This window comes from Spodoptera frugiperda, chromosome 22 (genome assembly GCF_023101765.2).
Source record: "Spodoptera frugiperda isolate SF20-4 chromosome 22, AGI-APGP_CSIRO_Sfru_2.0, whole genome shotgun sequence".
Lineage (NCBI taxonomy): Eukaryota > Metazoa > Arthropoda > Insecta > Lepidoptera > Noctuidae > Spodoptera > Spodoptera frugiperda.
Window position 1 is genome coordinate 4,083,455 of NC_064233.1, and position 22,098 is coordinate 4,105,552.

General features: G+C 38.1%; 3 protein-coding genes across 6 annotated transcripts in view; 2 read left to right on the forward strand and 1 right to left on the reverse strand.

The window, feature by feature from the left end:
- The window catches only part of LOC118280057 (uncharacterized), a 52,233-nt gene extending 49,279 nt beyond the window's left edge, over positions 1 to 2,954 (forward strand). For both annotated transcript variants that reach the window (XM_050702354.1, XM_050702355.1), the window contains 2 exons: positions 273 to 440; positions 991 to 2,954. In XM_050702354.1, coding sequence (XP_050558311.1) covers positions 273 to 440; positions 991 to 1,223 — 401 coding nt within the window. In that variant the 3' untranslated portion in view covers positions 1,224 to 2,954. The remainder of the gene's footprint in view (positions 1 to 272; positions 441 to 990) is intronic.
- The window catches only part of LOC118279920 (T-complex protein 1 subunit epsilon), a 324,585-nt gene that overhangs the window by 183,038 nt on the left and 119,449 nt on the right, over positions 1 to 22,098 (forward strand). The window lies entirely within an intron of this gene.
- LOC118279539 (angiotensin-converting enzyme-like) lies at positions 4,563 to 15,881 on the reverse strand. The gene is made up of 10 exons (XM_050702431.1): positions 15,721 to 15,881; positions 12,146 to 12,509; positions 11,176 to 11,561; positions 9,368 to 9,556; positions 8,567 to 8,673; positions 7,904 to 8,052; positions 7,226 to 7,334; positions 6,118 to 6,637; positions 5,284 to 5,464; positions 4,563 to 4,789 (listed from the first exon to the last, which is right to left on the reverse strand). The coding sequence occupies exons 2-10, from the start codon at positions 12,469 to 12,471 to the stop codon at positions 4,627 to 4,629; spliced, it is 2,130 nt and encodes a 709-aa protein (XP_050558388.1). The 5' UTR covers positions 12,472 to 12,509; positions 15,721 to 15,881; the 3' UTR covers positions 4,563 to 4,626.

A 22,098-nucleotide genomic window follows, 5' to 3' on the forward strand; every position in this document is an offset into this window, starting at 1 on the left:
TTGGTGTAATATTTAATATGTTCACCATACCTATTTTTGGGGCAACAAAAAGCTGATGTGAGGACGACTTATTTCATAGTACGCTTAATATAACTGGTGACAAGTGTGTACCATAAAACGACATTTTAGCTGAGCACTGTCCTTTTTACACCGTGTCGATTAATTAATTATATTCTTGTTTTGACTGCAATATCTTTTAACAGTTTTTCTTATTTTCTTTTTAAAAGAAATCCATAATACCCAGTACTTATATCTACCAACCCTGATTCCAGCACCCATCTGTCTACCGGAGCGTGGCTCCGACTTCCTGGGCCAGTACGGCTGGGCAGCAGGCTGGGGGGCGCTCAGTCCAGGCTCTAGGCTGAGGCCACGCACCTTGCAGGCAGTGGACGTCCCAGTGCTGGACAATAGAGTCTGTGAGAGGTGGCATCGGGCCAATGGTAAGAGATTGAATATTTTCTTTAGGTTTAGCTTGTTTAATCGAGGAGGGTTTTAGAAGTTGTTTTGTTTGAGTGATTGAAAGATTGACTATCGAGGTTATATTCAATTTGCGGATTGTGTAATTGTTGTGAACCCCAAACTTTGAATATGTTGTATACCAATGTTGAAAGCAATGAGGCTAATAACATAAATTGATGTTCTATAGTTTTATTCCGTTTAATAGCAAGTTTTCAGTCTATCATACTGTTATGGTTTTACTAAACCACAGAGAATCACATTCATACCAAGTTGTCAAAGAGATTGTAAAATTACTTTACTACCTTACTGATTTGAGCTGCGGACTGCCTAGAAGGTTACCGGGGATCGTACCCAAAAAACAGGAATAGGAACGGGGATGGTTTTTAGTCAGTAAGAGTCTGACACTCCCTCATACCTCGCCCAAGGCGGGAGATGACATTGGAGTACTTTCATATCTAAAAAAAAATCATACTGATTTATCCTTACTCTCCACTTACCATTATACTAACGCAAACAATATAAAAATTCCAGGTATAAACGTGGTGATATACCCAGAAATGCTGTGCGCTGGCTACCGAGGTGGTGGCAAGGACTCCTGCCAAGGAGACAGTGGGGGACCTCTCATGCTGGAGCGAGCTGGTCGCTGGTACCTCATAGGAGTGGTCTCCGCAGGCTACTCCTGTGCCAGTAGAGGCCAACCAGGTATCTACCACAGGGTCGCACACACCGTCGACTGGATATCACACGCCACAACTCTATCATAGCATGATGATGAAGTGAAGTGAACGAACTAATGTGCCTTGTGATTAGAAGTTTTAAGACTTAGGTAAAAAGGCTCAAATTTAATTGACTACTGAATTTCCATGGTTGATTTATTTAAAGTGTGTTAGTATTAAGCATGATTAAAAATAAATCTGATTAAAATTCCTTTCTTAATTGAAAGTTTTGTTTAATCGTTTTTAGTTTTAATTGTGTTTAGTTTTTATTACTTTGTGTGTTTTATGCAAATGCTGTTGAATATTAAATGTTTTATAAATTTATTCAATGAATAGAACAAAAGCGGGAATTTTATAAAAAGTCAAAGTAATTATGAAAACTTAAGTAGCCTTTAATTTGGTTGTATATCAGTAAAGTCCATTTTCCCAGGCTACAGTCCTATGAAATAGTTAGGTTATAAAAATACTTCGTTTTAATAGCATTTTTATTTCCTATACAACAAAGGCGGTTTTCATTTGACAATGGATATTTTTCATAATTGATATTCGGAAGAAAAAATCATATTCAATTTAAGTTGGTAATAGATTTTCAAACCTATTACAAAGCAATAAGGATAAAAATCTTTTAACAGGATTTTAATATGGTATACGTTGACTTGCTAGTGCCTACATTTATGTATACTTAAAATATTTTGTATAATAAATAAACCATTATGATAACCCCCATTCCACCAAAATAGTCAATTAAATAACCATTTATCATTATATTTATACAAAATATAAATAACTGTTATGAAATAAATTTCACAAAATAAAATGTCACTCGTTATTATTGCTCTTGAAATAATTTATTTTAAGGATTTTTTTATTGTGATAAAAATAATTAAATTCTATGGGATTATTGTTGCATGATATACTATACATTATAAATACTCGCTGGTATTGCAATTTTATATTTTAATTCTTATTTATAGTGCCTTAGTTTGAAACGTGGAGATTGGAGCCAATTGTTGGTCACAAATGTTGGTGCAAAGAACACTTGGGAGCAAAGAAACGGAGTCACTAGCGATTTTTTCATTTTAAAGAACTCTATAATTTAAAATAATATAAATTTCACAACATGTTGTTGAAGGTCTCATTCTCTCAAACCCTCATTTTTAAAGGTAATAAAATTGTCTTTGGTACGACAATGAATAAAATATTTAACTTTTGATAAATAATTTTGACTTTTGTCTTTTTAGCTAGCTATTCCGTATTTTTGTTCCCAAGTGTCACCATCCACTGCTGAACAAAGATCTTTTTTTAGGAAGGTTTTGCCATAGTCCCCACTGTTGGCAAATAGCATGGGGGATCAGTTAAATTAATGAGTATTCCATGAAAATAATTTTTGAGGATTATAAGCATATGAGTTTTTCAAGTATTTGTGACCAATATTTAGCTCCAGTTTTTACCGTTTTCAAATAAATATCTTTTGTAAATATCCCGCTTATTGTAAATACGTAACAAAGCGAATAATTTTACAAGATTTTTTACAATTTCTACCATTTTTTATAAATGTTTAATGTAAATAAATAATTAATTAATTAAGTATTAATTTAAACATGCTTTGAGTAAGTTATTCTGCTTTTAATTTATTTTGTACCATTTTTTTCTACTTTTTTGTTAAACATAATCTTAAGTTATTTTTTTTTTGTTTTATTAACGAAAACAAAAATTGTTGTTGATAAAGTAAGACGTAATTTAATGTTAATTTAATAAATTGTATTTATTGTTAATTTATTAATGTGTTTTATTTTTGTTATTTTATTCATAAGTATTTATCGATAATATAAAACTTTTTTTTATGGCACAACGCAAGTGTTGTTTCACGTCGGTTTTCTGTGAGGCCGTGGTATTACTCCAAGGGGGGAAAATGGGTAAAAACGTTTCTAGCTTATTCCTTGGGTTTATAAACTTGAAATTTGGCATGAACATCCATAGGCAAGTAAAATGTTTGACATTATAAGTTTTTTCAAACTACTCTCCAATCGTGATTTAGGGGGTGCAATTGGGTGACTGATTTATTAACGCACAGCCGAAACCGCTCGGTATAGGAGTCTGAGATTTTGAACAGAGGTTCCTTTAGTAACATAAGTGAGCACTAAGAAGGGATTTTTGAAATGTCAACCCCCAAGGAGGGGGAAACGGGATAAACTGAGCCGGGGCTGCGGGAAAGTTCTAACGAGATACCGTGGCCCCGGAACGCAAAAGGCAACTGAAGGAACGAGATGGGTTTTATTCAGTAAAAGTCTGACACTCCCTTCCGTTCCACCCAGAGCGGGAGAGGTCATTTGATGACATCCTTAGACTTTGTAACAACTTTCAGTCGTCTCTTTAACATACATAATAACATACATAATTATGTACATACATGCATAACATTAATAACATCACGCCTTTAAATCCCTATTTTGTGTTAACACTACCCATACAAACAGCTAAAAGGAAACAAGTGAAGAGACGAAATTTGTCCGCATCCATTTTCACCTAAATTCTTAACGTTAATGAGATTTACTTTTTATTATCAGGTCAACCTAATAGCCTCACATGTACGTATAACTTCGTAAGAATTTTCTTTCAACTCTTAACCGCTGAGGAGTTGTACCTTCCATCATCAGCTCATTCACATGGGATGATGACTATCAGACGCAAATACTTAAACAGATCTATGAAATTGTCAAAAACGTAATTGCCTTAAATTTGAGGTTTGCCCTTGATTTTGGAATACCATCATCAGATCCTGACTAGGTAACAACGGGACCAACTTGAAAGTATACTCTACCGAACAAAAAAAGAATCACGTAAATCGGTCCATAAATCTCGACGTAATCGGTATGCATAAAAGTTGTAACAAGATTTCAGCCTGTGGAAGAAAAAGCCCTGTCGAGATCATTAAAAAACGCTATATATAACCGAATTACACGTGGGCGAAGCCGCGGGCGAAAGCTAGTATGGAATAAGACGGTAAATAACCCTCCTTCTGGCGCAGTCAGGTAAAAAGGTGACAGATCACCTGATGGTAAGCATGCGCTGCCGCCCACGGACACTTGAAACACCAGAGGCGTTCAAGCGTGTTGCTGTCCTTTTGGAGGTTAGGAATTTAAGGGTTGTTGGGGAGTCGGGGATTGGGAAGATTGGAAAAGGAGGTAATTAAGCCTCCGTTAACCTCACTCACACAACGAAACACAATGCAAGCGTTATATCACACCGGTTTTCTATTAGGCCATTCGTGCTGAAGCATGGCTCTCCCACACTTAAAATTGCATTTGGAGCAAGAATTTTATTTAACTGTACATAATTTTAAATGTAGGGATTAAATAAAAAATAAAATATGAAAATAAAACAAAGTTAATCTCTCCAACAAATTTAATAAGACTACACACGAAAAAATAAATAAAATTTACAATAACAATTACCAGCCAATAGGGACGCGGTGCGCGCGCACGAACTTTTCTAACAACACGTACAGCGGTCGGTAGTATCGGTTCAGAGCTGACGACGATATGACGCGCTCTCCTATTGTCGCTTCAAGAATTTGACTCCAGTGTTGCGAGTGGCCTCGAGACATGAGATCTCTGCGAAAATATTAAATATTCAGTTCATCCGTGAAGCCTTCGTAACCTCACTCACACAACGCAAGCGTTGTTTCAAGTCGGTTTTCGGTGAGGCCGTGGTATCACTCCGGTCGAGCCGGCCCATTCGTGCCGAAGCATGGCTCTCCCTACTGTTGCAACCGCCATGATGAACTTCAATTATGATGCAATTCATCCGTGATCATGGCGCTTGCAACAGTGCCGAAATATCGGAAAGTCATAAAAGCGAATAAACATGGTAAATATCCCGTCTCGGTTGTAATGACAATATATGGGTTATTTCCGTTTTACGAAAATTTCTCAGTAGCACGGAGTCCGGAACTGTGCCTAGTATACGGCAATAGGCTCATCCCCTATTACAAGGGACTTGTTACACAAATGGTAAAAATTGGGTGTGCATTTTTCAATTAAGTGCCATAATGTGCAAATGCACCAATGGAGACGGTTTAATATCGCTTTATAAACAAATTGCTTACTTCAAAATCTTCCCAGCAGCTTTAGACCCGTAGATGTCACACCTGGTCAGGCTGATGCTGTCCGGTATGTCGCCGTCTGCGCTCCGTCGCCCGAATATTGCAGCCTTGCATAGCTTCTCGAAGACCTGGTGCTGCAGGAAGCTGCTTAAAAAGTACCTGGAATTTAATGGAATAAGTTGAACTATGTAAGTTGTATTCAAGACAGGGAAGGTTTTTAAACTAACATGGTCACTAACATTAGACTCACTTGGCGGGAAAATCATCCGTGATCATGGCGCTTGTGTTGCAAGTGCCTGAAATTTACTCAGAGACAGAAATAAACATGATAAATATCCCTCTCAAGTTCTAAGTTTTAAGTGTGGGAAAGCCTTTGCTTCGGTTTAAAAGTATTTGACTTGATTTTATTTTTTGACAGGAAACCGACGTGATACAATGCTTGCGTTTGTGAGTACAGGTTCTCGGAGGCCTTTACCCTTTTCATCGCCGATTCCATCTTATAATACCATTGCATTTTTATCTTGTAACGCCTTGTTTGTTTTAGGTTCCATGGACAATTTTATTATAACTTTCGTGACTACATACTAAATTAATTTTGTTATCGGCTTTCTCACGTTCTGTTAGGTAGTGTATCGCGGAATGCTGCTCAGAACATGATGGCCTCTAGCTATGGAATAGCATTGAAACTAGTCGAGTCCCTCGTCAAACAGTTACGTAAGTAAACCGATAACATATAATAAATTTAGGGAATTTCGATAATGATTATAAGATTTTCCAAAGAGATGGCGTTACGGATTTGAAATTTTGCTTATCTATTTAGACCTTAAAGGTCATTACCTGAATAAGCTGTATTATCTGGTACATGGAACTTGGCTCCTGCATCAAAATACTCCTCCCCTCTTTCACCGGGCGCAGCCACCCCCTGCAACTCTTCCACTAAAGTCCAAAATTCCTTGTTCACTTCCCGCAAGTTACCTTCAAAATACTTCCATCTATACTCATCGATGGCAAGGGAAAATGGTATCTGTGGTAATTTGTTTAAGGCCTGTTTTAGCAAGAGTATCGTGTCTGTAGTCACGTCCTTATCTTCAAACAATTTTGGTATTTCTTTGTCTTTTAAAAGTATTTGAGCTTCTTTTAATTTTTCCTCCAAAACTTCTTTTACAAATTCTCTTTTACTTTCAACCTTTGCATCTTTATTTGCATTTTCATCTTTATCTCTCTTGTCTGTAGGTTGATAATTGGTTGTGTAGAGTAGGGAATCGTTGATGAGTCCAAGTCTGTTTAAATGTTGTGGTGTTAGGACTCCATACATGATGGCGTCTCCTATGGTTTCGTGGAGAGCTGCATTGGCTTGCTGGGAATTTAAAGAAAATTATTACTTAGGGAATTTCCATACCGATTATAAAATTTTCTAAAGGAGATGACGAGACGAACTCAAATTATTATATGACGAGGATTACCGCAAAAAGCTTTAAACAGATAGAAGTGAAAGGAGGGTAGGGAGTTTTTGCCCTGCAGTGGGACGATCATGGTTGAAATTAAAAACTTATAAGATTTTCTGTGGAAGTTTTGAATTAGTACAATGTGTGGACCCTAAATTGTAATAGGTACCTGTTTTTTTTAATGAGAACCAGTTTTGATTTCCAGTATATTTTTACTGTGAATGAATTAAGAGTACCCGTTACAGATTTCACTGGCCCCAGCTATTTCACACTAATCCCACTAATATTATAAATGTAAAAGTTTGTATGGATGTTTGTCCGTCAATAACGCTGAAATTACTCAACGAATTTTTACGAAATTTAGTATACAGACAGCGTATGAGTTGATTTTGGTGATAGGATACTTTTTATCCCACAGGAACAAAGGTGAAGCTGCTGGCAGATGATGGTAAGGAAACAAAAAATCGCGCTAATGTATATTTATGTTAGTGATTCCTTACCCTGAATATCGCAGGTTGTTGTTCATAGGCCATATAGTACTGGATGTGACCGAGCTCGTGATGCAACACGTAGAAATCCTCTTTAGATGTGTCTGAACAGTACAGCAATCTGAAATAATATTTTATAGTTGATATAGTTGATTGATAAAAATTATTATAGTTAAGAGATTTTAAATAGAATAAAACTTCAACTACATCTTAAACTTTAACTGCCGAGCAGCAGGTTCAATTATTCATAGCAGAAAGATAGTTGGAAAAAAGTATTATTGAGATTTTAGTTTTCGAAATTCTCTATACTATTAGAGACTAGTATTGTAGCCAACGTTACGCTTTTTATCCCCGAAGAGATAGTCAGAGGAGCGCATTACGGCACGTGATGCCGCTGTACAATGCACACTCGCTTTTCACTTTTTATGTTATAAGTCCCATGTAATAGGGGTGAGCCTATTGCCATATACCGGGCACATTTCCAGACTCCGTGCTACTACGGAGCAATTTTCGAAAACCAAAACCTTTTCCGACCTGATTCCTTATATCCCTTATATCGAACCCGGGACCCCTTACCCAGCAGTCGCTCTTGCAACCACTCGAACAACTAGGTAGTTAATTAATTATTATAATTTAAAAACATGGTATTTATTTACTATAGATAATAATTACTATAATTGAATTTCTAACCTAAAGTCGCCATCTTGGAACATGTCCGCCGCTGTGCCGTGACAGCGCGTGTCACTGTTATTTGCCCGCGAAAACACGGATTCGCGCCAAAATGTAGCTGTCATGGCGGGCAGGCCAAGCGATTGGTAAAAGTCTTCTGCTCTTTTTGCCTGAAAATGTTTATAATAATAGATAATGCGTTTATATACGAATATTAACATTAATCGAAAATGATTAATGAGACAAATCGACTTGTTCTAAGCAGCGGAATAGTTGCAGTACCAAAAAGGGTTTATTCAATGTTTTGTCATATGTCTGAAGGTATTTTAGCTATTATTATGCATATTTTTTTCATATCTCTTGTTATATTACCACAAAATAATAAACATAAGAAGAACACTTATCGAATGGGCCGGCTCGACCGGAGTGATACCACGGCCTCACAGAAAAAACGACGTGAAACAACGCTTGTGTTGTGTGAGTGAAGTTACTGCAGGCCCCAATCTCCCCAATTCTCGAATCCCCAACAATATTCAAATTCCTAACCCACAAGAGTTCGGTCAACGCATTAGTAACGTCTCTGGTGTTTCGGGTGTCCATGGGCGGCGGCGATTGCTTACCATCAGATGATCCGTCTGCTCATTTACTGGCTACTGGTTTATCATCATAAAAAAAGACACTTACCATATGCAAGACAGTCCAATTTAGTTTTTTAATGCTCTCATCTAAATCTATAGTTTGAGGTAGCAACAAATCAGCTAGAGGCTCCCAGTTTTGCGACCAAAGATTTCCTGAAATATTTTAAATAGCTACGTTTAATTACATTGCCTTTTGGTAGAGTAATCAAGAATTCATTCCCTTTGTTTAATGTAGCGAATGGTATCTGAATTGGAGTGAAGCGGTGAAGTTAAAAATGTTTTCTATGCGACCATTATTTTCGATATTTTAATCATTTATTGGTTACTTAGCCCAGTCCTTAGTCCCAGTCAAATTGTTTTCGGTATAAAATAGTTACATACCAAGGAATAGTTTAAGTAATCATTAAAAATCTCTGTTAACAGGTTCTACAATAACCAAATTCAATAGACAATGATCTGATAAGCCAAATAGAAAAGGTTTTTAAAATTAACTAATTCTAACTCCATAATTCCCCGGATTTTTTTCTAGTTAGAAAGTGTTTCGAAGGCTGCTGGCAGATTTTTTGATACTACTGTTCTAGTTAACTGTTTAGTTTAAAACTCCAATTGATGACAAAAATGAACATATCCAACCAATATTTCTCTAAATATCTTCTGATTTATTTTGTTGCGGATTGGAGTTATTCATGGGAGAGGGAGAGACAGTTGTTCATGTCCCTGGAACGTGACATCAGTGTTCCGTTGTTTCCATAGTTGTATCTACTGTAGATCATGGTGCACATGAGATGCAGCGGTTATGTGAGGTTGTGGAAAAAATATCCGACAACAAATGTCCATATCAACTCACCCAATAAATGAGCAGGTATAGGACCATGAGCTGGTACAATATCACCATAGAATCTTCGAAGATAGAATCTCATAACCCCATGTAATAGGCTGTATAACGGCTTTATATTGCTGTACAGCTGTCGGGACAGTTGACGCAGCTTTGTTACTTCCAGTTCTTCGCGCCAAGCGACGCCTATGTTGAGGTACCCTGGAATATGGAAGAGATATTTGGGGATTGTACGAATATTTATGTAACGGGGTAGACGAACTTCGTCGACGAACAGCAATAGATCTTGGTATTCGATTCTGCATTAGATAACCGACCGACCAAAGATTTATTTGGCCGTTGTTGTGGCAGATAAAACTAGAAAATAATAAAAAAACTAATAATCAAGACAGTGCAAAAAGTCCAGTGTTTAGCTAAAGTGCCGTAGCCCGAGTACGATGGCTCAAATCACGGCGCTGATTTCGGCACTAGCCAGTTGAATACAAATCAATAATTATAACACTCGTAATTTTACCACAGAGACGCTGTTTAGGTGCAACACTAATTAAGAAAAAAAGAATGAAATATGTTACAAGTTGTATGAGCTTGGCAATGTATGGCACTGGACGCTACCTGCGTAATAAAAATCCCACCCAAAACATAAATATGAAAGGCTGCCAAGTTCGATAATATTGGAATGCTTCGCCTATAAAAGAAGTGAGATCTAAATAAGTATCAAGTTCCATACTCAGACCTCTGTTAAAAATTTTCACACACAAGGCAAGTTTTCACACACTTTGTTATAAACCTACTAAACGCAATGAGTCAAGTATACAATTTTCTATTAAAACTTGCCAAGTTATATCATTTTTAACTGAGGTCTGTGTATGGAACTTGGTACTTATTTAGATCTCACTTCTTTTATAGGCGAAGCATTCCAATATTATCGAACTTGGCAGCCTTTCACATTTATGTTTTGGGTGGGATTTCATTTATTTTTGTAAGGTTTATTTTCTTTTTTTCTTATTTTACTTTACTTTGCACTAAATACAAACCATCGTAACGAATTTTAGGTCGGTACGACCATTGGAAGATATAGATAATTTTTTTGTTTTGGTTCCTTTGGTATGAATTTACACCTTCATTATTTTTAAAACCGACTCACACTTGGCCATTTTCAGATTTTTTCCTTTACCTTGACCTAAAGACCTACCTCCATGCCAAAGTCAATACGACCATTAGAAGTAGTCTAGGTTTTTGATGAGTGAGTGAGTCAGTCAGTCAGTGAGTGTATAGTAAAAATAGCGATTTTCTGACGTCAATATATCAAGATCTACAATAGGTACATTAATCAAATTTTGTATTTTAGATAAGTAAATAGATCTCGACAGATGCTAGAAATTTCATATGCGTAGATAAAATAGATTTTGAGTTATAGGTGGGTCGAACTTGGCCCGAAATGGTTCGTGTAATATAACCCACGGCCGGTGGGTCGGTTTTTTTGCTCGAACTTGGCGGACACACTGCCGTGTGTCTTGAATCAAATAATTATCAGCCTCACATGAGCAAACCTCTTTAAAACCTTAAAAGGTAAATTTATTAGATCATATTCAAATATAATAACTCTGTTTATACGATATTGTTCCTATACAGTACCCTTAGTACAATAATTCTGCTTTACGTTTAAAGGCCGGCTCGAATAAATCAACCAATTGGAACGCTGAACGACGCGCTAAACTCGTACTAAGGGTACAAAAATTAAAACGAGAACGTCTCATTGTGTACAACATTTTGATACAACAATTTACATGTCCCCTAAGTTTTTTAAATTACCTACTCACCATTACGTCTCGCAGCCTTATTCTCAAAAGAAACCAATCTCCGATAGGGTTCCTTCATCGGAGGTCCCACCTTTTCCCTCCAAACCAGCCATAACCACCGCAAAACCTCCTCATTCCTCGAGAAAGCCATCATTTTATCAAAATCAGATTCCCCCCTCAAGCAAATCATATTTTTGTCTTGAATGTAACGGTTGACAGCGAATTTGGCGGCAAAGACACCGTCGCCATATTGGTTTGTGAAAAATGTTTTGACGTTTGACAGATAATTCAAGATGGCTGCTTCGACTTGTGTCAAGTTCGTTGAGGCGATGTTTGTGTCCGACGGAATACATATTTCTGCGTCTGAGTATATTGATTGCAGTTCCTCGTATAAGTTACTTGTTATTCTGTAAAAAATAATTATTATTAAAGGTTATTTTAGAGCTAGAAACTTTGTTATATGTAACAATCCAAATTTACAGGGATTTGAGCTCAAAATCTCTGTTTTTTTATATTTTTTTAAACGTTGCCCTGTACCAAGATTTTCTCCTGTGTCGTGGGTGCGTTTATAAACATACAAGTTTATAAACATACAAATGAAACTTAGACCCGAAACAATAATTTGTGGATCGCACAAAGAATTGCACCTTGCGGGAATCGAACCCGTCACACATTGCGCATAAACGTCTAGTTGCACAAAAGTTTAATATGATTTGGAAATCATAGTTACGTTGCTTAGTAGATATTAATTGTTTAAAACTCATAACATATCTGAAAACAGGTATCCGGAGCTGCGGACAACGTAAAAGGTACCGGGGCTCCGGTTCGAAGGAGGAGTTGGAACGGGGTGGTTTTTAGTTAGTAAGCGTCTAACACTCCCTCTCGCCTCATCCAAGGCGGGTGAAGTCATTGGATGACTTTCCTCCGTCAAAAAAATCTGAAAACAGGTTAATTTCACCTTCTCTATCCAAAAAAAATGTTAAAGAATTACCTTGTTTCATCAAAAGTATACTTCGGTCCCCTACACAATAAATAGTACTGTCTCCTTTGAGTGACATTCAACGACTGACGAATATCCAGTGTTGCCAGCTTCTCACAAATACTGTGTTGCCATTTAATTCGATTTTTTTGATATGTCGCCGATCGTGCTGGCAGTTCGGGGTTGCCAGGGTTTACTGAAGACTCCCACGCTAGATTGGCTGCTATGGAACTGAAGTTGCCAGTTTCTTCGTTTATTTTTCGAAAGAAATGGTCTAGATTCTCGCTTGCACATGTTTTGAATATGAGAAATAGAAGGAATGTCTTGATTGGCCCCATTTTTAGTTGGACATGTTTTTACTGTGTTTTAAAGGAATCTGAAAGAGAAATTGTTTGTATACAGTTATAGTTAGTTAACTCATTCTTTTATGGTAGGTATAAGCCGGTTAACGAGCTGGCGAATCATCTGATGGTAAGCAATCGCCGCCGCCCATATATAGGTATAGACGTCCGAAACATCAGAGGCGTTACAAGTGCGTTGCCGACCTTTTGGGAGGAAATTAAGGGTTGTTGGGAATTGGGAATCGAAGATTTGGAAGATTGGGCCTCCGGTAACCGGTAACGAAACACAACGCAAGCGTTGTTTCATGACGGTTTTCTGTGAGGCTGTGGTATCATTCCAAACGAGCCGACCCATTCGTGCCGAAGCATGGCTCTCCCACACTTCATCGTTGTTAAAACTAACGAGTTATTTTTTGAATGTCATTGGTCAGCAAATAGGCAGACGGATCCTTTGATGGTGGAGCAACACCAGAGGACTTAGAAAGGGCGTTGTAGGCTTTTTGATGATCGCAAATAGGGGTGAGCATATCCCTATCGTAACCTCCCGTCACGGAAGGGATATGTGGGCTCTATGGGAGAAGACCATTAAAAAACCCAGGAGCACACCTGTGTCGCCATGAGTGAAGGGGTCTGGGAGAACAGAAGAACCCTTACAACCACCACTTCGGCATACCTGAGGGAAACGGCCGATTTGGCCTATGGTAACCTCACTTCACTTGGACAAATACACTCCCAAAAAGGACAACGCACTTTACGTTTGTTTCACGTCCAGTAGCTTCCTATAAGCCCGCGATATTACTCTATCGAGCTAACCTAATCGAGCTGAATCATGGCTCTACTACGCGGAAAATTACAAAAACATCACAGACATACGCAAATTACGAAAATATCACCTATCAGAATATTTACTACTGGGAAATCCTAAATCAAAACGCCAAATCACTCTCACCCACTCTAAAAGTCGGTTGATAAAAAGATAAAGGAAATAGAGTAAGAGCCCAGGCCTGCCAGACATAACTTATTTTCTGAAAGGTAAAACTGCCTCGTTGGTCGAGGGGTCGCAAGTACGACTGCCGAACAAGGGGTCTCGGGTTCGATTCCCGGGTCGGGCAAAAGTATTACTGGGCTTTTTTCGGATTTTTGAAAATTTACCTCGGTACAATATTCACGGAGTCCTGGATTTGTTCCAGTATATGGCAATGGGCTCACACCTTATAACATGGGACTTATAATACAAATGATAAAAAGTGAGTTTAAATTGTAATGTGCACCTCTGCCTACTTCTTCAAAGGGATAAAAGGCGTGACTGTGTGTGTATACTGTGTGTGTGAAAGGTAAAACGTATTCCGATTTTTACCGAGTAGCTTTTATATGAACTTTGAACGCCTGCATACCCGCTAAGTTGGATAGGGGGACGGCCGCTTTACAGGCATCAGGTGAGAAAGGTAAGTAAAAATAGGACTAACTTAACTTAAATTCTTTGATATATGCTTTATAAAACATTATTAGACAAACAATATCCGCACTGCCAGACACTTTCCGTCGGCCATAACTTCTCCCAGACGCTTAAAGGTTCTTAAAAAATTTATTGAACTTTACTTATATTCTGACGTTTGATTTTTATACAATACTAGCTTTCGCGCGGTTTCACCCGCTCTGCTTGGCTCCTATTGGTCATAGCGTGATGTTTTATAGCCTATAGTCTTCCTCGATAAATGGACTATCCAACACAAAAAGAATTATTCAAATCGGACCAGTAGTTCCGGAGATTAGCGCGTTCAAACAAACAAACAAACAAACAAACAAACTCTTCAGCTTTATAATATTATATAAGTAATAAGTAATAAGTATAAGTATAAGTATATGTTACTGGGCTCTTGGTCCAAAAAAGTATATCAGAAACCGACCTTTTAATCACGCCGGCGAACTAACGGACACCCTCTAAAATGACATTGTAATCAGCACAAAATAAAGTGTTTTTGATAACACGCAGAGATTACTGAAACCTGAAGGACCCTTCAGGATGATAAGATAAGGAAGCTTTCATAACTAGCGAGTTTCAGGTATTTTCAGGTTACATTGAAAAAGTAGGTAAGTATGAATTTAGCTTTTTATCGGTAAAAAAAGTATTTACAGCTACATATTATAAAGGCAAAGTCACGCCTTTTATCCCCGAAGGGGTAGGCAGAGGTGCACATGCACATTACGGCACGTAATGTCACTATACAATGTACACTCACTTTTCACCATTTGTGTTATAAGTCCCATGTAATAGGGGTTGAGCCTATTGCTATATAGGTACTGGACACATTTCCAGACTCCGTGCTACTACCGAGAAATTTTTGAAAAACTGAAAAAAGCCCAGTAATACTTTGTCCGACCCGAGAATCGAATCCGAGACCCCTTGTCCTGCAGTCGCACTTGCATCCACTCAACCAACGAGGCAGTCAAGACATTTCTTAAAGATAGAAATGGACTTAGAGGCCCATATATTAGGCAGCATTCCACAACCTTACTTCATGGACACGCAAGAATTAGGAATACAAGTCTGATTTATGCGGTAATATTTGAAGATGTGATTTAACCTCACCTCTTGTATGCCGGTATAAGGCATAATAGCTAATACATTGTGTCTCGCGTAAATTTACGTTTCGGTACACGACGGGATGAGGTGTGATCGGAATAGGGATTCTGGAGGACGGGCAAAGGAAAAATGGTTTACGAATATAAGAAGGATATATGTATTTGGCTTATATATTTATACAAACTAAATATCTATGTGGTTTAAATTAAGTCATAAAACGTTTTCCCATATGGTATAGACAAAAGAAAAAAATATTTAAGGCAATATAGTAAGCTTAGTTGATGTAACTTAAATTGTTATAGGGTACACATTTCTATTGTTATTGAAAAAACTTAACTTAAAATTATGTGTGGAAGAGCCATGCTTCGGCACGAATGGGTCAGCTCGACCGGAGTAAAACCACGGCCTCACAGAAAACCGACGTGAAACAACGCTTGCGTTGTGGTTCGTTGTGTGAGTAAGGTTACTGGAGGCCCAATTACTCCCTATCCAATCCCCGATCCCCAAAACAACCCTTAAATTCCTAAGGCCGGCCCCAAAAGGTTTCAAGTATCCATTGGCGGCAGCGATTGCTTACCATCAGGTGATCCATCTGCTCGTTTACCGGCTTATACCACAAAAAACACACTCCGAAACTTTAAAATTAAAATAAAGTAACTTACCTTTTATTCAATTCAATCTCTACTTCTAAAACACTTTCACAAAATATTACTTATTTAAAATATAAAACAAAAACAATATGGCAATAATAATCAATTTGTTTGTATGTATGTATCACTGGACTGGATGGTCCCGGCGGGAGATACGGAACACGACTGAAATCTCAACACCTCTAGTCGCGCGTACATTATTGTTGGGGTTCCCTATGGAGGATAGAAAAACCTTTTCAAAGATATAAAAAAATATATGCCATGGGAGAAGTTTGCTTTTAGTAAATCCTAATATAATAATTTAAATGTTGAAACTTTTGAGGAAAGGTTTAGTGTTTAAATATTTCGTCTTAGTTAAAAGACAATTATTTTTCTATAGGCTTCTGAACACAAAGAAAATTTATAACTTTTTGAGATATACTGAATTAATATTATTATGACACATGCGTGCTGCCATCTGAACAGGTCCGCTCATACTGTTGTGGTTCTTTCCTCTAAAGACCACTACAGAATCAACTTGCACGGTTCTCTCACATTATCCTCTATTTCATTGTATGGATTTTAAAAAAGACAATGCCCTCTATGTTTGTTTCGGCATTTCTTCTCTGAGTAGTCCGTTAGGAAATGCCGGCTTCATCTAGATATTTGAAATATTGACGTGTAAAAGTGTTATTTTATAACCTATTCACAGAAATAAATATCATTTATCATTTATGTTATCGGCTTAGTTATTCCAGGCAGAGGGCGCGATGGGCGTGAAATTCGAGTCGCCAGTAGCTTGAAACTAGTCGAGTTCCTCGTCAAACAGTAACGATATCATAATAATGAATAAAAAAAAATTGTCGAGAACTTTAGTGTAGTGCGAGCGATTAAAATACTTCCGTCATACGAACGTAAGGCATGGCCATTCCAAACGAAATACTAAATCATTAAGTTAAATTATAACGACTTTAACCGACTAATAAAACGCTGATATAAAAATCAATTCAATTTATAAGGAACCCATAAATCTCTACTACAGTTCACGCTAGAACATTTGATTCATTCTTGCAAATAAAGATGTCGGCACACCGCGTAGGCGACGCGACGCTCTCAATTATAGTATCAAGCTACCATTCGGCAGACCGTTTATTATATCAAGTGAAATATCAAATTTAATCACCACAATACCTACATATGGGATCCAGTTTTACATTTTGCCAGTATAGCTGTATTCAGCACGCGCCTAAAAGAGCCATCAGACCACCCAGTAGGGCTGATGCCTGATCCGGAGCTGCGGACTACCTAGCGAGTTTACTGGGGCTCCGGCTTGAAAAACAGATAGGAACGGGGTGGTTTTTGTCAATAAGAGTCTGACATTTCCTCTCGCCTCATCTAAGCCGCGAGAAGCCATTGGATGACTTTTCCCCATAAAAAAATGGGTATATCTGTTGGACTGCTTCATTTCTTCTTCGAGTGGTACCAGTGCGACTGCCAGACAAAGGATAAAGCACAAATGCAATTATGACGTTAAATAGCATTACTTGGCTACTGATAAAACTACCATGTTTTATACCTAAAGAATAACTCTGAACTGACTAAGATTTGGAACTTGGCGCCATAGTAACTTTTATTCAGCTCAAAATTATCTATCCAATGATGTAACACACATAGCTATTGGAAGGTGGGACCAGATTTTATAGAAACTCTGGCATCATCCTTTAAGTAGCTTGATTCTTGCTTCCAACCCGCATTGAGCAAGCGTGGTGATCAATGCACAAACCTTCTCCGTGCGAGAAGAGGCCTTTGGTTAGCAATGGCCACTTATAGGCTGATGGTGATGATGAAGCAGCTTGAGGCTTTTCCAATACATAAAATGTACTATGAAACCTATGCTATGAAGATGTAGGTAGATACAGCTGTAAAACTATGTGATCAGATTCACTATACTAAGAAATGTTTCTGTAATGAGCGAGTGATCCCTGCTAGTGTTATGACATGTTTGTATGATTTATTTTAAGCTGAAACTTTGGGTAGCAGATTCATATTCATAGCCTGTGTTCTTTAATGCTGTCTTGATGTATATGGTCATTTTGTTACACGCTGTATAGCGTCACTATCTGTTACCTAAAGCCTTTGATAAATGCTCGCAAGTAATTGATTTACATATACAATTGATTTTATTTTTGTATGTGGGTGTTAAAGTAGTATTTTTAAAGCCATTTTTTATTGCCCCCGCACTAGGATTTTCTTCTGTGACGCTACCTAGCGTTTACAAACACACCCGACCCGAAACAATAATTCATCACACAAAGATTTGCTTCGTGCGAGAATCGAACCCGCTACCCGTTGCACGTTCCATCATCATCATCATCAGCCTATACTTGTTCATTGGAGAATAGCACGCCACTGAGCTTGATCTTCAGTTCTAGGCATCCAACTACTACCAGCCACCTTGCCGATATCATCACGCTACCTAGCTGGAGGGCGCCCTTGTGCGTTACACGTAGTTTATTTTGTCTGTGGGTGTTATATGGTGTTTGTTATGCTATTTGTGCGACTTTAACTCGAAAATAACTTAATAAATGGTCATGTGTTTTATTTTTGAATTAAAAGTAATAAAGGATACGTTTACTTTTAGGTGATTTTTAATGAAATAGGACGGTGAACACTTGGGTCACTTGAGAAATCAGTGCCTAGGCATGGACACCCGCAACATCAGTGGAGTTGCGATGACGTTGCTTGCGGGTTGCGGGTCTTTTGAGGATTTTAGAGATTGAATATTCGGGGAATGTGGATAGGAGAAGGGAGGATTAGGCCTTCAAATCTAATAGCACTGCTCTGACTTGGCTTCGTATTATGTTTCAATTTTTGTTTAATATTCTCATCAATAGATGATCAATACCTTATTGATACAAAACAAGAGATACTTTTTCATTAACTTCCAATCGCTTATACTTAAAACATTGGACTCAATAGAGAAAAGGAACATTTTTAATTACAACATCGACCAAAATAAATTAAGTACACCACCTTAATAAAAAGAAAAAACAAAAGATAGTCACTGTGGCGTACCTTACTGTACACAAGCCTATAACCAATGTAAGATGAACTCTTATTTAAAGCAAAGTTTGGCCTGTGCGAGGTCAGTTTATACTGGTTTTTCATTTCGTACACAAGCCAACAACCAATATAAGATGAACTCTTATTTAAAGAAAAGTTAGGGCTACGGGAGGTCTGTTTATACTGGTAATTTTCCTACAAATTAAGATTAAAAGGGCCTAAAGGACGATGTATTAAGATGAAGTTAAACGGCGCGTTCCAATAAACTGATCGGTAAATTTGCTTACGAGCCGTAGACATTTGACACATTTTGTATGGAGCTTATGTCAAAATTCTACGCCTCGTACAGCACCGATACGGTAGTTTATTGAACTGCACCGTTAATAAATGTCGTACATGAGCTGCTGTTTACATGTGAACATTAACTCATGACGATACCTAAGTACGTGTGTCGCCTGGACAGTCACCGCTACCATCAGTTGACTGGACATCTACACTACATGAGCTGCTGTTTACATGTGAACATTAGCTCATGACGATACCTAAGTACGTGTGTCAGCTGTACAGTCACCGCTACCATCAGTTGACTGGACATCTACACTACATGAGCTGCTGTTTACATGTGAACATTAGCTCATGACGATACCTAAGTACGTGTGTCGCCTGGACAGTCACCGCTACCATCAGTTGACTGGACATCTACACTACATGAGCTGCTGTTTACATGTGAACATTAGCTCATGACGATACCTAAGTACGTGTGTCGCCTGGACAGTCACCGCTACCATCAGTTGACTGAACATCTACACTACATGAGCTGCTGTTTACATGTGAACATTAGCTCATGACGATACCTAAGTACGTTTGTCGCCTGGACAGTCACCGCTACCATCAGTTGACTGAACATCTACACTACATGAGCTGCTGTTTACATGTGAACATTAGCTCATGACGATACCTAAGTACGTGTGTCGCCTGGACAGTCACCGCTACCATCAGTTGACTGGACATCTACACTACATGAGCTGCTGTTTATTTATAAAGGTGAATTGAACAAGAGAATAATACTGTTTTCTGAAATAATCCTCAATTATGGCTAGTCTTCCCTCCGGCTAGGATCTTCAACTGTTTTTAATTTGCGCGGATTTAAAAGTAAGTATTCTTGGACAATAATAAAATGGCGGTTTCCATGGAAAAAAGCTTGTTAAAAATAAATAGCAATCTAGAATATTACTTCCTACATTTTAACAACGGTAGGTTAAGTGAGAAAGCAAGATGGTTAGAGTTTCATTCTTAAGACCTGATAAGTCTGTTAACGGGGCTTCGACCCAAAGCAGGAGTCGGAATGGGGTGATTTGCAGTCAGTAAGAGTCTGTCACTCCCTCTCGCTTCACCCTAGATTGGGAAAAGGAGTAATTGTGCCTCCGATAACCTTATTTCACGTTTTCTGTGAAGCCGTGGTATCTCTCCGGTCGAGCCGACCCACACGTGCCGTGCGTGAAGCATGGCTCTCCCACACTTAAATGTGTCTGGTGGCAATGCATATTGGAATTTAAATAATATAGTCGTAGATATTAAATTCCAATACTCGATCTGTTAGAATTTGTAATTCTTTAGGAATGTAGAGCATTTTATATTTCCTTTAAATAAGGTAAGGCGACGTTACATGGAAGGTTATTCACCATCTTTACACCACTTCCCGCGTGTGTCAGTTACGTTTACTATAATCTCTGCGCTTTTTTTATTTATTTACTTATTAAAAGGTTAAAAACTAATAAACTTGTGTACAGTCCAACAAAACTATATGTCTAGTTTGTCTGTCGGATCAATTAATTGGCCATCAGATTAGGAGATTGTATTTTTAAAGGATATAACAGTGGGTTACTGCCCTGTTATAACAGAATGTACAGTCAAGGGAACCGCTGGATATACGGAGCTGCGGACAAAGTAACAGGTTACCGGGGCTCCGGCTCAAAGCAAGAGAAGAAACAGGTTGGTTTTAGTCAGTAAGAGTCTGACACTCCCTCTCGGGTGAACCAAGGCGGGAGAAGTCATTGATTGATTTTCTCCCCTCGAAATAAGGCCTATCTGAAAGTCATGTCACGTCACGTCTTGTGGCTGATATGATGATGATGTCCAGTTCCACAATCGGTTCTTACAATACCCACGGGAAGACGAAGGGTGGTAAATGTCACCTCCTCTACCGTCACCTCACGGCTTTACCTTCACCATCTTTAAAACAATAAATAATGCAGAAGATTTCTTCCTTGAATCGTAAGTTTGTTTACAACAAAAGAAGTTTGGAATTGTCATTCGACCGTGGTTCCCGCGTCGACCAGTTTTATAATCTGTGGTTGTTGAAGTAACGGACAGGATTGTGTACACTACACAGAGATATAGGCAGAAGTACCAGTCAAAAATTTAAGGCTTATTATATTATTTTTTTATCTTTATTGATTAAATTTCGAGGCTTTTAATCAAACATGATCATGCCAGCCTCATCGTACCCTAAAATGAGAACAGAGCAGGATAGGAAACATTAGGTTCTCTTTAACTTACGGACAAATTGATACACTTTTACAGCATCATTGAAGGCTTACTGTATTACTTGGGTGTTTTCTCACGGATCACCTAATGGGAAGCAATTGCCGCCGTCCACGGATACTTTAGAGTCGTTACAAGTGCGTTGCCGGCCTTTTGGGGTTTAGGAATTTAAGGGTTGATGGGGAATCGGGGATTGGGAAGATTGGGAAGGCGGTAATTGGGCCTCCGGTAACCTTATTCACACAATGAAACACAAAGCAAGCGTTGTTTCACGTCGGTTTTCTGTGAGGCGTGGTATCACTCCGGTCGAGCCGGCCCATTCGTGACAAAGCATGGCTCTCCCACACTCATGTCAATTCAGCAGTAATGTCTAAGTCAATTTTATGGGATCATAATCGAATCCAGGATATCATTAACGATTGTCGCAACTCCTAACCACAAAACCAGTTAGGAAGTAATTTTAATTACTCAATTACTATTTAAATACCACATAATTATTAAATTATTAATTATACGTAATTATAATAGAATTTCATAATTGTACTACGTCACAAATACCTCTATAGTGGTAATGTGAATGTACCGTACAAGAGGACAATTGAAATTGATACTTAATGTTAATGACGTTAAGTTCAATTTTGAATAAAGTTTAAATACGGGTGTTTACCCGACGTGACAGACTGGCTTACAACTGGGTTGCCAGGTTATGATATTTTCCCGTAAATGTGGGAATTTTTTGAATATTGTAGGGATGTTTGATACGGAATGTTTAGTTTTGCTGAAAATTTGTTACTGATAAAGTGA